General features: G+C 41.9%; 8 protein-coding genes across 8 annotated transcripts; 2 read left to right on the forward strand and 6 right to left on the reverse strand.

Moving 5' to 3' along the window:
* Positions 1 to 622: 622 nt before the first annotated feature.
* EAE97_001346 (uncharacterized protein) lies at positions 623 to 2,488 on the reverse strand (the record flags this gene model as incomplete). Its single annotated transcript, XM_038871857.1, has 5 exons — positions 623 to 1,500; positions 1,549 to 1,605; positions 1,653 to 2,006; positions 2,158 to 2,288; positions 2,358 to 2,488. The coding sequence occupies 5 exons, from the start codon at positions 2,486 to 2,488 to the stop codon at positions 623 to 625; spliced, it is 1,551 nt and encodes a 516-aa protein (XP_038737758.1).
* Positions 2,489 to 5,209: 2,721 nt separating this feature from the next.
* On the reverse strand, positions 5,210 to 5,825 carry EAE97_001347 (uncharacterized protein; the record flags this gene model as incomplete). The annotated part of the gene is made up of 2 exons (XM_038871858.1): positions 5,210 to 5,703; positions 5,759 to 5,825. The coding sequence occupies 2 exons, from the start codon at positions 5,823 to 5,825 to the stop codon at positions 5,210 to 5,212; spliced, it is 561 nt and encodes a 186-aa protein (XP_038737759.1).
* Positions 5,826 to 6,698: 873 nt separating this feature from the next.
* Positions 6,699 to 8,234, reverse strand: EAE97_001348 (uncharacterized protein; the record flags this gene model as incomplete). The annotated part of the gene is made up of 1 exon (XM_038871859.1): positions 6,699 to 8,234. The coding sequence occupies one exon, from the start codon at positions 8,232 to 8,234 to the stop codon at positions 6,699 to 6,701; it is 1,536 nt and encodes a 511-aa protein (XP_038737760.1).
* A 2,105-nt stretch (positions 8,235 to 10,339) lies between these two features.
* Positions 10,340 to 11,154, reverse strand: EAE97_001349 (uncharacterized protein; the record flags this gene model as incomplete). Its single annotated transcript, XM_038871860.1, has 2 exons — positions 10,340 to 10,421; positions 10,526 to 11,154. 2 exons carry the CDS (start codon positions 11,152 to 11,154, stop codon positions 10,340 to 10,342), a joined length of 711 nt encoding a protein of 236 aa, XP_038737761.1.
* Positions 11,155 to 11,733: 579 nt separating this feature from the next.
* On the reverse strand, positions 11,734 to 12,684 carry EAE97_001350 (uncharacterized protein; the record flags this gene model as incomplete). The annotated part of the gene is made up of 3 exons (XM_038871861.1): positions 11,734 to 11,895; positions 11,948 to 12,576; positions 12,636 to 12,684. 3 exons carry the CDS (start codon positions 12,682 to 12,684, stop codon positions 11,734 to 11,736), a joined length of 840 nt encoding a protein of 279 aa, XP_038737762.1.
* Positions 12,685 to 13,020: 336 nt separating this feature from the next.
* Positions 13,021 to 13,915, forward strand: EAE97_001351 (uncharacterized protein; the record flags this gene model as incomplete). Its single annotated transcript, XM_038871862.1, has 2 exons — positions 13,021 to 13,474; positions 13,532 to 13,915. The coding sequence occupies 2 exons, from the start codon at positions 13,021 to 13,023 to the stop codon at positions 13,777 to 13,779; spliced, it is 702 nt and encodes a 233-aa protein (XP_038737763.1). The 3' UTR covers positions 13,780 to 13,915.
* A 66-nt stretch (positions 13,916 to 13,981) lies between these two features.
* On the reverse strand, positions 13,982 to 14,842 carry EAE97_001352 (uncharacterized protein; the record flags this gene model as incomplete). Its single annotated transcript, XM_038871863.1, has 1 exon — positions 13,982 to 14,842. One exon carries the CDS (start codon positions 14,840 to 14,842, stop codon positions 13,982 to 13,984), a length of 861 nt encoding a protein of 286 aa, XP_038737764.1.
* Positions 14,843 to 15,716: 874 nt separating this feature from the next.
* Positions 15,717 to 17,143, forward strand: EAE97_001353 (uncharacterized protein; the record flags this gene model as incomplete). Its single annotated transcript, XM_038871864.1, has 3 exons — positions 15,717 to 16,300; positions 16,357 to 16,373; positions 16,428 to 17,143. The coding sequence occupies 3 exons, from the start codon at positions 15,717 to 15,719 to the stop codon at positions 17,141 to 17,143; spliced, it is 1,317 nt and encodes a 438-aa protein (XP_038737765.1).
* Between the last annotated feature and the right edge of the window lie 340 nt (positions 17,144 to 17,483).

Consider the following 17,483-nt stretch of genomic DNA (forward strand, 5'->3'; position numbering starts at 1 on the left):
GACGAACGCCATGATAAGATCGACGATCTCTTTTCTGAAAACACAGAGTCAAGAGTGTGGGAAAAGGCAGAGCGACTGGAAGCAATCGAGGATCAGTTTTATCACCACAAGAGTAAGGCTCAGGTGATGATACGTGGAGCTCTGAGGATGAGTTAAGCCTTTGATTGAGCTGGTCAGTAGGCAACTAGAGCTTTTTAGATGGTAAACCCACGATAGAATTTGTTTTACGGAGAAAATCAATCAAGGTGTTTGGTGTTGGTCCTTAAGAACTAATTCCTCTCCATACTACCATGTCAAGGACGAATATTCCAGATTTTGTTGTTAGAGCGATCATCGGATATCCAACACAATTAACTGGACCACTATATTTTGCTATAGCTTCAGGTAAATCGATCATATTTTTGCTAAGCATTTCCAGTTTCACAGGTAAATGAAAGACATCACAAGGGCCAATTCTGGTATCAAGCCACCTAAAGGAGTAAAAAATATAGTTTTATACGCAGATGAAGATTGTGGTACACATCAACTCCGTTCTAGCGATTGGACCAGTATCGTCAAAACATGGGACGCTGATAGAAAAGTTTCTAATAATTTCTGTAAGATGACTATATCATTGCTGATTCTACGCCACTTCAGTAATAAACCGCCCACGGAAAATCTCAATCAAGCTAACCAATCCTTCGCGCACCATAGTCTCTTCCTTTCCTACTCCAGCAGAATCCCTGCATTGAGCATTTGTGACCGTTTTCTCTAGCTCCACACAGATCCTCTCTGCTTTCGCCTTTTCAGTCTTGAGAATGGAGTTCAAAATGCTTGGATTATGTCCAATATCAGTGAACTCCATTTCTCCAATTTTTATGCTCAATGTCACTTTCTTGTCAGCCCCGTTCAAGCCCTCCGTGGATAGGCCGGCAGGATTGGCAAGCAACTCGTAAGCATTGTATACTTGCTGTAAAATCGCCACGCAAAGCATCAACAATGTTGAAGTGGAACTGAGCTCGCAAGAAGAGCACTGGGCTAAGGTTAGAGTTTCGCAAATGAGTAGACCATTTCGTGCTGCAGCAAATATGCCATCTAACGATGAATTGAGACTTCCGCAGACGACAGCATGCAAATTTGAGAGACTCAAAAGTGCAGATTGAAGGCAGTTACAACCACCTGAAAGTCCGTCTGCCAACGTAGGGTCAAGATTGTTTTCTTTAGAAGGTACTTCAACTCCGTGCGATTGCTCATGATTTTCATCCCCGCCGATATTGAAGTTAATATCATGTGGAGGGTTCTCACTATCAAAAAATATATCTAGTGGCGGCATACTGAGAATACTATCGCTATAGTAGTGAGAAGACTCGTGAAAAGAAATGTCACACTCATCTATGACATGAGCCGGTTCATGTAGAGCCGAAATTGGCTGACAAGAAGTAGGGATCTCAGGCGCGGAGACTGATCTATTGTGCTTTTGATATCTTGACTGTGGTTGAAGCGTTACCAAATCTTTGTGACCTGGAAGAGTCAGCCTGAAATAAACACATGAAGCTAAAATATACAAACAGAAATTTTCAGTCTCGTTGCAATTCGAGTCCGCCGTAGTGAGACTTGAGCTAATGCCTAAGAATTGTAAGTCCATAATTCCTGAGAGTGGAAAGTTTACTTACTATCTGTGCCTCTAGCTGGCTTGGTCTGTGGTGAGAAAGAAATTTTCTTTTTAGGTGACTCTGTTGTTGGTGGAGCTGATCTTTTTCGGGATCGCTCCAGGTCGATGGCAGCACTGTAGGTGCATGAGTTACCACTTAGACTACATCTTTGACAGCAATCTGGCTCTCTTGTACATTTTACTTTGAATCGATAGCATTGATCACAAGCGGAGGTCTTCGTGGCCTTTTTGGGCGCTGTTTGCTGAGATCGATCTCGCTTTGCAGAAGAATTTTCAACACCATCCGTACTGAAAGGATAATTGATTGTTTCCTTGTTTTCATGAGAGTATTGCCACCAGTCTGATGATTCTATTTCTATCTATGTTAGCTTTGCTTCTGTTTCAAGAGAAGTGAACTTGCCATCTGATGTCATTGAAGTTGGTAAAATGGTCAAATTTTGTACCCCTTCAGGACCTAGTCCGTCTTATGTCAGTGCATTCAGTCTTGAGAGTGAGTTCAGACCAACCTTCCGATGAGATGTTTGAGTTATCATCATGAGTCGAAGTTTCTAGCTGATCAGGGCCGTCTTTTGTCTCATTTTGGAACTGCCGACGGCTCTTGAAGTTTCTCTTGGGTCTTCCCATAAACTTTCCAAAGCTAAACGATTTTGTAAGTCATGAGGTACAACCAAAAATAATGGATAAAAGCTGAAGTATCTACCTATACGTGCAGGAGCTGTCTAGTTCAGCGCATCTTTGACATTGAAGTGGATGCTTAGAGCAACTCTGCTTCGTTCGGAAACATTGATCGCAAGAATTAGAACTGCTTCCACTTGGGAATTTGCACTGTTCAGGCATACTGTAGAAAATGATTGATATGATAAGAAATTGGTAATTGAACTCGAATGAGGCAGTAGTCATGGAATATAGCTAGTGGCGCCATCTGACTTGTTATAGAAGCTCGGAGAAACATTTCACCAGTTTCCAGGTGTTACCCTATGACCATAAAACCCATCCTTTACACCGCTTTCATGCTCCCTGTAGAACGCCTTTATCTTACTAAAAGTGTTCAAAATCTTACCGAAGGTCTAATTCTTGAAGGATGGGAAGATGGGATTAACGATGTTGAAACAAGAATTGAATAAGTTGATCATTGAATACGAATAACTGGCCACCAGAGATAGTACTGCACGCAACACCATATATGCATCTACCATGCGAGCCGCCATGATTAACTCTAATGGGCAGCTGAAGAAAAGCAGTCAGAACTTAGTTTGATTTATGTGAATAGTCTGCACACTATAATCCTGCCGATGTCCCCCGGGCAGTCATTGGGTTAGTATACGGCGTGTTCTGCATACGACCCACTGTGATAATACGTGCGCATTATAATCACGTATTGCAATAAGTATCATTGATATCTGTGTCACTAGAATTATTCGACTTCAGACTGAATATTGAATATCACTACAAGCATAGAGAAATACTGAGACTCAATATGTTGCCAGTATTATATAATACCGCTTATACATACATATCACAGTGGATAATCCACTCATTTGTTTGTACTAATGTACTGTATGTAATATATAATACTAACTCACACCACTCCAATCACTAATCACTGGCCCGGGGTCGTGTACCAGTATCGTACCGGTATTGCTTATCATACCCCAAGAGCCCAATTCGCCAATGCTCTGCAGTTACTCCAGTCTCCACTTTGTGCCGCTTATGGTGGGGTATATGGCCGCGGCTTGCAAAGGAAGCAACTTCCCAAATTAACAATCGGGCGCCGAAACTGTTATCTATATCTGGGTAATACTATCGGGCCAAAGGATTTTACTGGGTGATTGGTCTCCTCATTTTCCTCATTCTTCTTATCCCTTGTTTAGGATATACCCGAAGCGATTGCACAATCACCATTAACTACCAGTGACAAGTAACGTCATTTTTACGAGTCTGTAAGAACTGTGCGGGGGGGGGGCGGGAGGGGAGGTCATCAAAAGTGTTCGTTACTCAGTGCATTGCATTGTGGCTGATCACGAAATCCCTTGTAGAACGGCAGTTCAGTCGTCTCGGTAACGAAATCGATGAATCCTTTGAGCTTGGCCTTCGAAACACCGGTACATCACGAGCTTCGGATCTACTCTACCGACGGAGGAGAGCCAAGGAAGTTCAAAGTAAATGAATGTAGCATCCTCCCTGGCATATTGTATCACGTGGATGGCTGTCAATACTTTAGCCACAATTGCAATTGGAAGTTATAGTTAAAAAGTTGAACTAAACACGTTTTCACAATATCAATCAACTTGACGTTTTCTTTTAGTGAATTTATTTGCCCTAAGTAGGTAGGCATTGAATGGATGAACACACATGGGTTAGGGTCGCAGGAAGCTTCAGAGCTTTTTCTTGATACATTACTGCAAACCCTCTCAATAGGGATACTTTTTAAGCGATTTTTTGAGGATAATTTCAGAAATCCCTATAAGAAGTTACCCGACCAATTCCAACTCAGTAATATTTTGGTCTCGATTAGCTCCGATCGGGTTGCATTTCTGCAATTTTCTGCTTCACTTGAAATCGACTAGAACTGGCTATAAGCTGACTCAAATCCGGATGATTCTGCTGAGCCAATAAGAATATATGAGCCCACAACCTTGAAATCTTAAGGATATCCTCGTAAAGAGATTTCAAGATTAATGGTCGATTAAGGCCATGTTTCAACTCTGAAAAAAAAAACCGAAAAGGAATTCACTATGAAGAGGATATTCTTATATAGAAGATCCTTATAGAGAGGTTTTGCTGTGATCTTATCTGATACCGATATCCTCTGATAGAAAGTTCTATTTCGTTTAAGCCTTTTGCCCCATTTAAAAATAATCTAATTGAAGCTTAAATTCGTAGTCCCTGCTTGGGGTAACCCAGTTCACCCCAAACACGGCACTACTAGACAACTTGTGGATTCAGCAACGTGCATTTCCGTGAATTCACCGAAAAACAAATGATCTTAGAAAGGGTGGACGGGAGACTCGTAAGCAGGATTCGACCAATGGCGAGATGCCAGATTTAAACTCCATCTAGATTCTAAATGCAAGATCTTTGAATGTCCAATAGTTTGACACGGAATTTTTCGAGGATTCTCAGACCTAGTGTGTTCTTTGAAATTCCAGTTTGATATCGAGCTTTCTTACAGATACACTCAATTTTAGACTCTCTTTGGTGGAATCACTCATTTTTTCGATTTTCGGGCACTGAATCAAATTTATCACATTTATCACCGGTGTTCAAAAGAATGTACAAACAACGAGATTCATTTCTATGAGCTACGACACAATGAGGAGGCAAAACTCTGTTAAAGGAGTGGCTAAGTTCAACACCAGCACATCATTCCCACACTGTCACACCGGTGATCCATTTCCCCACATCATGTCATTTGTTTGAAGCCCTTGTTGACAGTCACTAAAAGGCTCTAGCTTCGAATCCGCTAGGAGATAGCACTGAGCACTGTCCAGGGTCAGTAAAAAACTCGAGAACGGCTCGGGTTCTTACCTACAATTGGCATAGATTATTTGAGCAGTTCTAATCCACCTTGAGCTTGGTGGGTTCTGCCTCAGCATTGCGGTCAACCTTGAGTTTGGTGGGCTTTGGTTCAGCATTTCTGTCGACCTTGAGCTTGGTGGGTTCTGCCTCGGCATTGCGATCGACCTTGAGTTTGGTGGGCTCTGCCTCAGCATTACGGTCAACCTTGAGCTTAGTGGGTTCTGGTTCAGCGTTTCTGTCGACCTTGAGCTTGGTGGGTTCTGGCTCAGCATTTCTATCTACCTTAAGCTTGGTACGACGGTCGACCTTAAGCTTTGTTGGCTCGGCTTCAGCGTTTCTATCGACCTTGAGTTTTGTAGGCTCTGGCTCAGCGTTTCTGTCTACCTTAAGTTTCGTAGGTTCCGGCTCAGCGTTTCTGTCGACCTTGAGCTTGGTGCGACGGTCAACCTTGAGCTTTGTGGGTTCTGGCTCAGCGTTGCGGTCAACCTTGAGCTTGGTTGGCTCTCGAGCTTGCAAAACATCTCTTGCTTCGACTAGTAGGTATCAGTTAGATTAATATCTATAAAAAGGCAGTGAGTAGTTACTTACCTGAAACTGGAGCAGCTGCAACACTGGTGACAAATGCCACAATGGCGAGGATCTGGGAAACCTTCATACTGAATATATGATTATGGGATGTTGATGATAGTTGAGATTGAAGTAACAGCTTGTTGATGAGTATGATTGTTCTTTCACAAACAGATAATTTAAATGTATATATACTGCACAGATCGTTTCCAATCGTCGTGCTCAACTCAATGACTTGCTTCAAAGACCGATTTCTAGACACCAGATTTTGTTCTGGCTAACTGCAGACCGCGACAGAGAATGGGTCTGCGCAAATACTTTCGGGGATGTTGTTTCAAGTCAGTCTACCTCAGATATTCGGTTTGAGGCTATTCCCGTAATTGATTCTTCCCACGTGGAAAAGCGGTGATCGTTTCAACATCTCATCGAGTTTGTTCGGTTGGAATTTCGGGCCCGATTTCTGTCTGGGTGTGGCCAATCTCGGACTGTTACTAATCGCGCTGTAAGATATCCCCCTGAAGAGGTCTTTTGAAGTGCCAGAATACCTTGTCTCATTACTCAGTCAAATCCTGGCTCGGAAATCGCACTTTACTAGGTAGTTCTACCAAGACCATATCGTCATTTCGGAGCGCCCGAGATTTTATTGTTCACGTCTCTTTTCTGAAATATCTACAGCCAAGCATACTTCAGTTCGTATAGATTTTTAGACCAGTTCAAAGACTCCAAACAGAATCCATAGATAGCTGGAGGTTTAAGATATTGTAGAATTTACACTAGTCGCGCACAGCTAACGTGATCGCAATATTAAATTCGCGGTTTGAGGTAATACTCCAAGTACTGGGCTATCGTCCAGATCACATATTTACAGACTTTTGAATTTATGAGCACTTAAAACAGTCGAAATTAGCAAATTTGTACGAGCGTCATTTTATTCATTGTTAGAATCTATCTGAATAGATATCTATATAGTTTGAACAATCAGATCAGCCTCCAATTGCTTCGCGAGTTTGATTGATCCTAGGTCCACAACCCGCCAAAATAGGTCCCCAAAAAATATAACCACCGGTGTAATGCAGATGAATGATATTGTAAATCCAAATGCGTGATTGAAGTCAGTGTCATTGCCAGTGAGCTTCCAGATGGCTGGCTGAAGTCGCCAGCCCCAAGAGGCAAGGATTGGCCAATGTACCAAATACAAACCAAACGAAATCTGGCCCAAATATCGAGGAATTGGAGAGGTAAAGATTTTTTGGAGGAGGGGTAAGTTCGAGATTGCCCATACAATGAGGATGGATCCAACTACGAATACATTGGATTCCCAAGAAATGATAGCCGAGATTGTTTGGAACCCGAAGGTAGTTGATCCATACGACCCATGGATGTGAGGAATCGAAGCCAACCATAAACCAGCAAACAAGACTGCAGACCATCCCAGGGCAGACCATAATTTTCTGCTCATGGATTTGGGTGCAACTACGGATCTTGCTTTACGAACGTGATGCTCAGCGATAAGCATTCCGCAAAGGAAGCAAGAAATATCATATCGCATGCACCAAAATGCATAGTAGATCAAGAACAAAGTGAATCCAAGACGAACGACTGGTCTCAACCTTCCCAGGCCAGTGAGTGTAATGAAGAGTAGGAAAGAACACCATAGTTCTTTTGGTATGGTGTACAGAGGTGCCGCATATTCAGACTTCGTCACGTTGTGAAGTGATACTGTCCACTCATAAGGGTATAGCAGCTTGCTGAACACATATTCCAGCCAGTCCACAAATTGAAGTAAGAATGTTTCTTGGTAGATCGGGCCGCCAAGGTCCATATCCACCGTTCCCGAGTATTTGGCATCAAACACGTGTGTTCTGGTGAGCAACATTATCACAAACGTGACTGCCATCGGCGGAAGCACTATGCGAAAGGCTCTTCGAAATGTGGCAGAAGATAATGAACGGTAAAGTCGCTCCCAATCTTTCTCATAGATCAACTCCAATGGTCGAAGCGCCAGAGCAAAGCCAGAAATAACAAAAAATATAGCAACCATTACACTGCCAGAGAAAGCAAGACGGATGATGGGTAGTTGCCAGAAATATGGATGATCTCCATATTCCTCAAACATCAAAGGATGGAACTTCATAGCGACGTGCTCCAGATAAACACAAAATGAAGCAACTCCTCGCATACCATCTAGGTATGCTGTTGGACTCTGGCGTGTAGGGACTTCGACTTTGTAGCCGCAGAATCTTGAAATTGGGCTCGGCAAAAGAGTAATAGCAAGGGATTTTAGCCCATGGTGAAGCTTGGACATAGCCGATGTCTCCTCTTCAAAGGGCATGCCTTGAAGAGTTTCCTCGCTCATGGCGTCTTCACTGCCGCGATCATAGCTTTTTTGGTTGTCGAATTCATCCGACGTCGAGCCCCATTGGGACCGGGTTGAGTGCTTCTCTGCCAAAGATTGTTGAGATCCGGCGGTGGTAATATCAGATTCAGGTATCGCCATTGTCAATAGCAATATGAGAGAATGAAGTTAGGCTAGCTAGGAGACAGAACATTCCTACAAATCTTCAAAAGCACATGGAATAGTATAAGGGCCATTAAGAACTTGGGTTAATCCTTCGGGACCGAAACCGATTCGTAGAGACTATCTCGAGATTCGGAAAAGCGACATTAGGATACGCAACTTCAGCTTATCCTGTGCTACCGCGAATGGCGCGCAACATTGGCGATGCATCTCTTGCATACACCGAATTTGAAGGTCCCGAATCTTCACGCACCGATTTTGTCAGGACTATTCACGAAAGCATTTAGCTTTGTCGTCGCATTTTCGTCGGATATGTGCATTGCAGATATCGTGTACATTAAACATCAGTCTTGAAGAAGCTTGTACTGCTACCTAAGCTTATCTTTTAGGCCAATCTTCAACGGCTGAACTCCGCATGTAGCACGCGTACACATGTGAGCATGGTGTGATCTTCAGGATTTCCGAGTACAGAATTGGTTCAGAAGGAGGGGTTCTTGTGATAGTGCAGCTCAGCTCATGGCCACGTTTTCCTGCATATATTTAGTTGTATTGAGAACCACAAATTCGTACAATGGTTGAATGGGTAAGTGGTGTAAAACACTAATTAACCCCACATATAGCTGGGATATCAAAATAAATAATGTAGTTTAATACCAAGTGGCCTATATCATTGAATAGCCTATTTCAAATATATACAAAATTCGTTTATATATAATTATATACTTTTTTTATTTATTAATAGAATTTTTTGAAAATTAAATATATAAAATTTAATTATAAAAATGTTATAAAAATCTAATCTTTTTTTGAAAATTTGAATTAATATAAGAATTATTATTAAAATAAATTTTTGGTAATAAAAATTATAATAATTTTAATTTTTTATTGAATATAATAAAAACATTTATAAAAAAAATAGATTTTTAAGAAATTGAATTTTTATTATAATTTTATATTCTTTTATTTTTCAAAAATAATAATTAGTTATTAAAATAGAAATATTCAAAAATGATTAATTTTGGTCTATTTTGAAATGGGCTATTTAATGATATAAGCCACTCGGTATTAAACTACATTAAGATTTTAATATAATTAAATATATTCAAATATTTCATTATAATATTTTAATATATTAAAATTCATTATATTAATTTTAAAAGAGTATAGTATTTGTATTGATTAAAGTCTTTATATATAGGGAAAAGTATAGTTGCTTTTTGGTGTGTTTTATAATACTTACTTATTCAATCATCGTATATGTACGAACTAGTAAGCTCTAGGATTGCCGGGGTCGCTTGAATTAGAGTTAATGGCCCGTGCATGCGTTCCATCTATTTTTCTTCACGTACCTCACGTAGTACAAACGTTCGCTCTGATTTGTAACTCTGCTTGACTTGACTCGCTCTTGTTGGTGGGATAGAAATCCCTCAAATATGAATTGCGACCGTTGCATTCCCTTATCTGAGGAGTCTCGTGAAGGATCTATGCATTCGATCTTCCTACTCTTTATGCGTACTGCAACCACTGCTTGCTAGTAGACACGTAGAAGATAGATCAGTATCTCGATCTCAACGTTCAGATACTATCTAGTGTCCACAGTGCAAAGTTAAATTTGGGACAGGCTGGTCAAGGGAGACAAGGTACGTACTACATTTCACCAAGGAGAGATTTAAGGTTTTGACTCTATTCAATGTCCCGGATCCGGGTCCACTTCATTTCTTGAATCTAATTCGAAAATTCATTCCTTTTGATAAGCCTGACTCATTCCGAACAGTAAATTCCCCCAGAGCACAAGCATGAGGTCATAGGCAAATGTTTGTAGCCGTTCTGGGAACGGAAATGTTAGCAGATGGATTGAAGCACTGAACCTCCAAGCTCACATGATCTCTTTCAAGGAGAGAATGATATAAATCTCTCCAATATCACGTGACAGGTGTTCTTTACTGTTGACTGGCTCCGAAAGTTCTTTATGATAGGATTGAATTATTATATAGATGCACTATCTATTGTATGAACTCTGCTACGTTTGAATCCTGACCCAGCTATACAGCTTGATACCTGCGAGCAGTCTTAAACCCAACCCTTCAGCAATCTGGAAAGTCGATATTGATCCTAGTCATAACTGTATCAAAGGATGCAGTCTGATTCATCAACTGATCCGTACAACTGCAGGATCGGGGGAGTTAGTAAAGCCTTTTAATGAAGGTAAAAGGAGGAAATGAGGAACTAGAAGTTTTGGAGTGCAAAGTCAGTGAAGGGGTTGTACTGACTGCTCTGTGTGATGGTAAGATGACAATCCAGATTCCAGAACTCCTCCTCTCAGCAATGATCGATGCATCATCCTCCACCCATAGGAACAATGAAAGATATGGTATTTTCTCGTGGTCCAAACCATCACCTTAACCTCGGACAACTCTTGATAATCCTTCACCGGTTTTGTTCCCTCCATATCGTAGAAAAATGGCTCTGAAGCCACCTCAAGGAACTCCTCAGACAGTTCATCATCGTAGCAGTCTCGATGGAGCCAAGCCATGGTCATCAAATCAAAGATACAGCCATTCGCCTTTGCAGTTTCAGAGTCGAGGCCGCAAGGTTGGAGTTTATGCGCCGTAGAGGGATTGACGCGGGACATGCCTACGGGCAGAACACCATCTCCACTAACGGAGTGATATTTGAGGAATGATGAGCCGTTGATGAAATAGAGAACGAGGATGACTGCTGTGAAGAAGAACGTGCCAATTTGAAGACCCAACTGAATTCGAGAGGTCCGGATTCTGTGTCTACTTGTGCCATTTCCGGTTGAGATGAAAGGTGCATCTTCTTCGCCTTTGTCTGCATTTCTTTCGCCGTACATTCTGCTGAGAAGTGTGTATTTTGGCTTTCCTGGGTAGGCCATCATTTGAAGTTAAATCTGTGGGCGATCTATAAGCACAAAAGATTGGATGGTATAGGTGATTTGAAAATCACGAGTGTAAGATTGTGGGAGCTATAATCAGATCGAAGGCAAAAGAATTGGATGCTGATAGGCACTTGGTACAAAGCCACCCGTTTGATGTTGCCCGAACACTCTCGGACATGAGCTTTGGGACCGAAGATATATTACATAATATTATTTCATGTACTCTCCGCCAGAGAGACTAGAGTAGTGGTCTTAGTTTAGGTTCAGGTTCTGAACTTTTGATGTTATGTTCTGTATATTATGGGTCAATCGAAAGGAGCTTTCGGTTTTTGTGAGCACGTGTGAAAGATGTTGGATTCATTGCTCACAATTTAATGTGTGCCAAACCATTTCTTTTTCTTGAAATTATAGACAGTTATCTCGAGTCCTACATAGTACGAGTGCATCCATTTCGAGGAAGACAAGATTAGACGATATTACATGACATCCACATCGAAAGATAAATCAGAATGAAATTGAAAGTTGAAATCGGTTAACCAAAAGTTACTATAATATGATGTGATTTCCTTGCACTACATATTAATTAATATCTCTAATTCTAACACACTTTCCAAAAAGCAATTGAACTCTTGTGGTGACCTTCTCAAACTCTACTCTCTCAGGGTCCAAGAATACACTAACACAATGGTCCGTATGGAACATTCCTATCCCTTCATTTGTAACAAGGTGTCCACTCATTGCCTATCATAACCGTCAGCATTCATTCAGAAGTTCAGAAATTCGAGTCACTCACAGCAATGTGCAAAAGCTTGAAAATGTAAGCGCAATGAGCAATGTGGTAGTGCTCCTGTGTCCACACCATTGGAATATCGGTCTCCGCGGTCACAGAGGTAACCCATGGCAACTCATTTTCAGTGAGCTCGTATCCTGGTTTTTTATTGGTATTTGAATACCATTTCCACGGCCCATATAACTCTAGAAATTCATCCGAGATGTTCTTGTTGTAGCATGCGGGATGTGTCCATGAAAAAGACATGAGATCCCATACGCAGCCTTTTTCTAGGGCCTCTGCTGGACTATTTCCACAGTCTACGATGATGGTGTCGCCGGCTTCTACTAAGGGCCATCCTCCTGGTTTCAGATCAGGCGTGATTGCTGGGATATAGTTGATAGTTGGTTTTCGGTCGAGCAGTGCAGCAAGAGCAAAAAGAAGAGTGGCTGCTAGAATACTTGATACTATGGCAATGACGGTAGAGCAATTCCACCAGCGTCGTGATGAGCTTCCTAGGTACTCTTGCTGTTTGGAAAGCTTTTCTGTGTCGTAGTTGTCGTCCCCGGATAGACCCATTCCACCCAAGGAAAGAAAGCTTTCATCCTCCCCATTAGGAGTTACAGAGTATGTGTGAGAATCATAATCTAGCGCTATAGGAATCGGTTAGCCTTGCCAATATGAAACACTTAAGCGCAAATGCAATACTCACCATTCTTGACCTTGCCAACAACCGCCGTTCCAAGAGCTTTTGGGGCCATTTCTACACTTGATGGTAATCAAGTTGGGCAAGAATAGTTATCCGATTGATAGACCAAAGAAATAAATCGAAACAAGAATTAATTCCCTCTACAAAAATTCGAAGAATATAGAAAGGAAACTCTAGATCTACATATCGGGCTTAGAAGTCAATTAAAGTGGGGCTGTCGCACTAACAACCACCCGAAAGCTTTCGGAGCCTATTTCGACCACCCCTCTCATTTCGTGAGCTCAAGAAACATACATGTGACTGCTGCGGAACAACTCCTTCTGTTCAAGGTGGAAAATTGAGCAATCAAACAGCATTTTTCTATACCTTGTTAAACAACATTCGCAAAATGTCATACGCCGTGCAATACGTATCTACAAGCGATGCACCAGGTCTAGCAGAGGCGATGATGAGCGCCTGGTGGCAAGATGAGCACTGGAAAGTTCTATGGGCAAAAAGCAACATTTCACTCGAGCAAATAATTTCTGATTGTAGTGAGCGCTTGCCGTGGAATTTCATCAGCGGCCGGAGCGTCAAACGGCACCTCAAAGTTGTTGATGCAGATTCTGGGGAAATAGTAGCGTATTCGCGATATATTTTACCCGAGACTCATACCCAGATATGGCCCGAAGCCCAGATTTCTGAACCTAGTTCTGAGGAATTGGCGGAATATGAAAGAAAGTTTAAGAGTGTCACAGACAATGGAAAGATAAGAGGAATGGATTATGCGTTTGCTTCCGAGTTTGGGAACCCTCTTGCAGAAGTGGAGGAAGAGATTTTGAAAGATAGTGGTTCTTGTTTTGGTATGTTTGATAAAAGTCTATAATGCAAAGGAAATATGACTTTCTAACTCCGAAAAGCTGTGGATTACATGACGACTCATCCTGCTCACCAACACCATGGAGTAGCATCGATGATGTTGAATCAAGCTCTCAGAGTTGTAGATGAAGCGGGCTTAAAATCAATTGTAATGGCAAGTCCGGCTGGACAAAGATTGTATGAAGAACATGGCTTTCAATTTGTGCGCACTCTTGTTCAGGATGATTCAAGATACGGCACTACATCACCCTACGTTCATTCTTGGCTTATTAGACCATCTCCCAAGTAGAGTCACGGGATAATGACGAGAAACCACCGATTATGTATCGGAGTGTTGCAGCGTGATATGGAAAGTATTTCTCAAGGGAAGCTTCTAATTTTGATAATGGATAGATAGAAATTTGGAATAAATACATGAATATCAGCGTTCCAGACCTTGACTCTTTGATGAAAGTTTACTCAAAGTCATTCCAGATTCATGACTGGATAATTTAAGCATACCCTACATCTTCATTGTTAATCTCGCTCAGCCTTACACACGGATTGTACAACATCCTAATCCAGGTGTTCATTACCTCGCCAGTTCCCCATTCTCCAGCCTCATACCTGCCTACAAGATTCTCACAATGATTCCTGTGGTAATCCCTCGCGATTTCCTGTGGAACAAGAATATCATCATCATCCACTGCTCGCGCTATTATTTTCATCGTGTACACGCAGTGCTGATAATGATATCTTATTTGAGTCCATGTCTCGACAGATCGCTTGAGAATCTCAACATCCTGTGGCAATGCAAGTGTAAGGTTTTCCCCGATATACCATGGCCATGGTCCGGTGGCCAGCGCTTCTTCGTACAAGTCTTGGTAGAAACACTCTGGAGCCGTGAACCCGTAGTTCATGAGATCAAAAACGCAACCGTATTGCTCGGCTTGACTTGGAAAACTTCCACATCTTTTAGTCCCTCCTAATTCAGGCGAAGGCCCTTCACCCGCATCAACAAAATCGGGCTGAAGAGAGTTCTGTTGTGACAGAGTCCGGATTCTCACAAATGAGCCTGGTGTATGGATTGTAAAGCTCGAGATGGTGAGGATGAGTATACACAGTGTGGCGAGGACTCCAGAAATGAGGAGTGACTTTGGTGCTTGAATGAATTCTTGTAAGATCACGCTGAGACTTTGCTTTCGTGCCCGGTAATGCATGGGGGTTTCCATTATCGGGCCTTCTTCATCATCATCGTCGCCCATGGGAACGGGATCATAGAGCTTAACCTCTCCCATTTCATCATCATGAATTGGTTCTAAAAATAATATCTTAGCAGATTTCAACAACGGAGAAAGATGCAATTTACTCATTCTGACTTGAAGTTCGATTGAAGTGGATCCGTAAGAGAAGTGCCAAAACAACAAAACTAACAATCTCAAAGGCACCAGAGAAATACGCTTATCTCAAAAATAAGACGACAACATGGTACCAAAGTAGTGATAAAATTCGCTTATATTACAGAATCGGAAAATTGTTGTGTTTGTGGTTTGGTGGCTTCGGGTGGGGAACTGTCCCGACCATTTTCGGACATCTCTGCGCCCGAATTTTGGACAAAATCTATCGCTACAGTGTACAGCCAACCAAACCAAGGAAAGAAAAATGATTCGGTGGCTCTCTCTAATCATTTTGAGTCACTCCAGTGTGGATCTTTCGAGGGCGACTTCTCTTCAGTTGTCCGGGTGTTTTGTACGTTTCTTGCGACATGCTTGATTTTTTGACATTTGCTCGTTGAAAAATCTTCCTTACTACACATTAATACCCGATACCATTAATAGAATGCCTCATCATTACGAACAAGTTAGATCATCAACTACGGTGATTCGAAGATGGCGAGAAGATGAGGAAGTTCCAAGTCGTGGCAAGTTATATTTGCTCTGCCTTACCATATGTATAGGAGGGTCGGTATATATCACTGAACGCTTTATATTCCTTCAACTAATTTTCTATAGGCTTCAGGTTGTTTGGGCAACAGTGATGGCCCAAGGATCTGTATGAGTTCTTTACATATGGTCAAACAGTGTCAGAAACTAACTACATCAGAGTTATCTCATTTCCCTTGACTTACGACCATCCGTAGTATCTCTGGTCTGGCTAGCAGGACCAATCTGTGGCACTCTGCTTCAACCATATATAGCTTACAAAAGTGACTATTGTACACATAAATGGGGGCGAAGAAGACCCTTCATGATATATGGTACAATCGCTACAATAGCTTGTATCAACGCTCTTTCCTGGACGAGTGAGGCCGTTCGAGTAGTCTGCAATCTCTTAGGAGTATCAGATCATGGATTCGGTGCAAAACTTGTCATTCAAGTATTCGCAGTCGCTGGGGTATGGCTACTGAATGTCGCCATTCAACCTGTTCAGGCTAGTATCAGGGCGTTGATTGTGGATGCATGTCCAGGCTCTCAAGCAGCTAAAGCAAATTCTTTTGCAAGTATTGCGGTCATTATTGGAAGTGCAATCGGATATGGTTGTGCTTTTATTGAAATGCCCAAAGGACCTGCTTGGTTGACCAATCCTCAATTCAAGGGTCTCTGCTTCATTGCCTCCATCTCGCTTGGTATCACTGTCACTATCACGTCTGTAATGATTGAAGAGAAGGCGGTAAATATTGATAATGATGGATCGGAAGAATCAGGCCTCCAGAAAATATGGGTAGAGATATATAAAGCGATTAGAACACTACCCCCCACGATCAAAACTATTATGGCAGTCCAATTCTGCGCCTGGTTGGCTTGGTTCCCATTTCTTTTTAATATTGTATTGTAAGTTCAGCGCCACACTTGAAAAGGCGCATAGCTGACTTACTGGCCACATGAAGATTTCTAAGTAGGCTTTGTAAGCTACATATACTCCTTATAATATTTTCCATTACTGACCACCTCGATGTAGATGAATTTCAAACTCTTTCTGAAAAAATGGGTCCACCCTCGACCAAATTTTATAACGGCCTTCGACAGCAGTCAATTCGACATGCTACTCTAGCAATGCTAGTCTTCTCAATGATGGCACTCATCACTAACCTTTGCCTGCCTTATCTCATCATCGATGCGGATTCTCCATCTAACTCAGAACTAGAGTGGCAGAAGGAAGAGCGATCCACAGGTGCGGAATCTGGCATCTTCGTGGCATTGCGAAAACGACTTGTGAATCGCCTAACACTTCCCCGGGTGTGGATGATCTCACATATTATCATGGCTTTCGCGCTGTTTGGAATAACCTTTGGAGGAGACGGTTTCATGACAAGTGTATTATTTGTCTCACTGATGGGCTTTTCTTGGACACTTACCCAATGGGCCCCTTTTGCCATGATTGCCGCCGAGATAGCTTCTCCTTCTATAACAGACTTAAGAAGCCTGGAAACAGACACAGAAGATCAATCCGCTAGTCTGGAGAGTGTAACCAACCTGAGACCGAGGGCCGGAATAACGATGGCTATACACAATATTGCCATTGCGACACCACAGATGCTGTCAGCTATAGTGGGAGCTCTAATCTATTGGGTATGTAGACAATCACATACTGGGGACACTGATGCCATGAGATGGGTGTTGAGGACGGGAATTGTGGCTGGTATATGTGCCGCTTGGTGTGCAAGGAAATTATGATCGAGGTTGCTTTTGAGCTGGACCATGATGATTCTAGGGATTTTTGAGCCATTCTCTGGTATCATAGCTTGTACAAAAGCAGTCTGTGTAAAAGCGTCCAAGCAACCGCTACGACTCCACAGACTTCTGAAATACAATCCCGACTTGGATATTGCTTGCTTGCATGCATTGGGTGTACACAAAATAATTGGACTACATAAATTCCCAAAACAACTTCTATCATGACTTATATAAAATTACAGCACGAAGCTATAACATGAGATGTAATCCGATGAAAAGAGGCTACCCATATAAATAAGCCCCCATAAAGTCTTGAACTAGAATTAGAAATTATATGAGC

The sequence above is a fragment of the Botrytis byssoidea genome (genome assembly GCF_014898295.1).
Source record: "Botrytis byssoidea strain MUCL 94 chromosome Unknown BBYS_002, whole genome shotgun sequence".
NCBI lineage: Eukaryota > Fungi > Ascomycota > Leotiomycetes > Helotiales > Sclerotiniaceae > Botrytis > Botrytis byssoidea.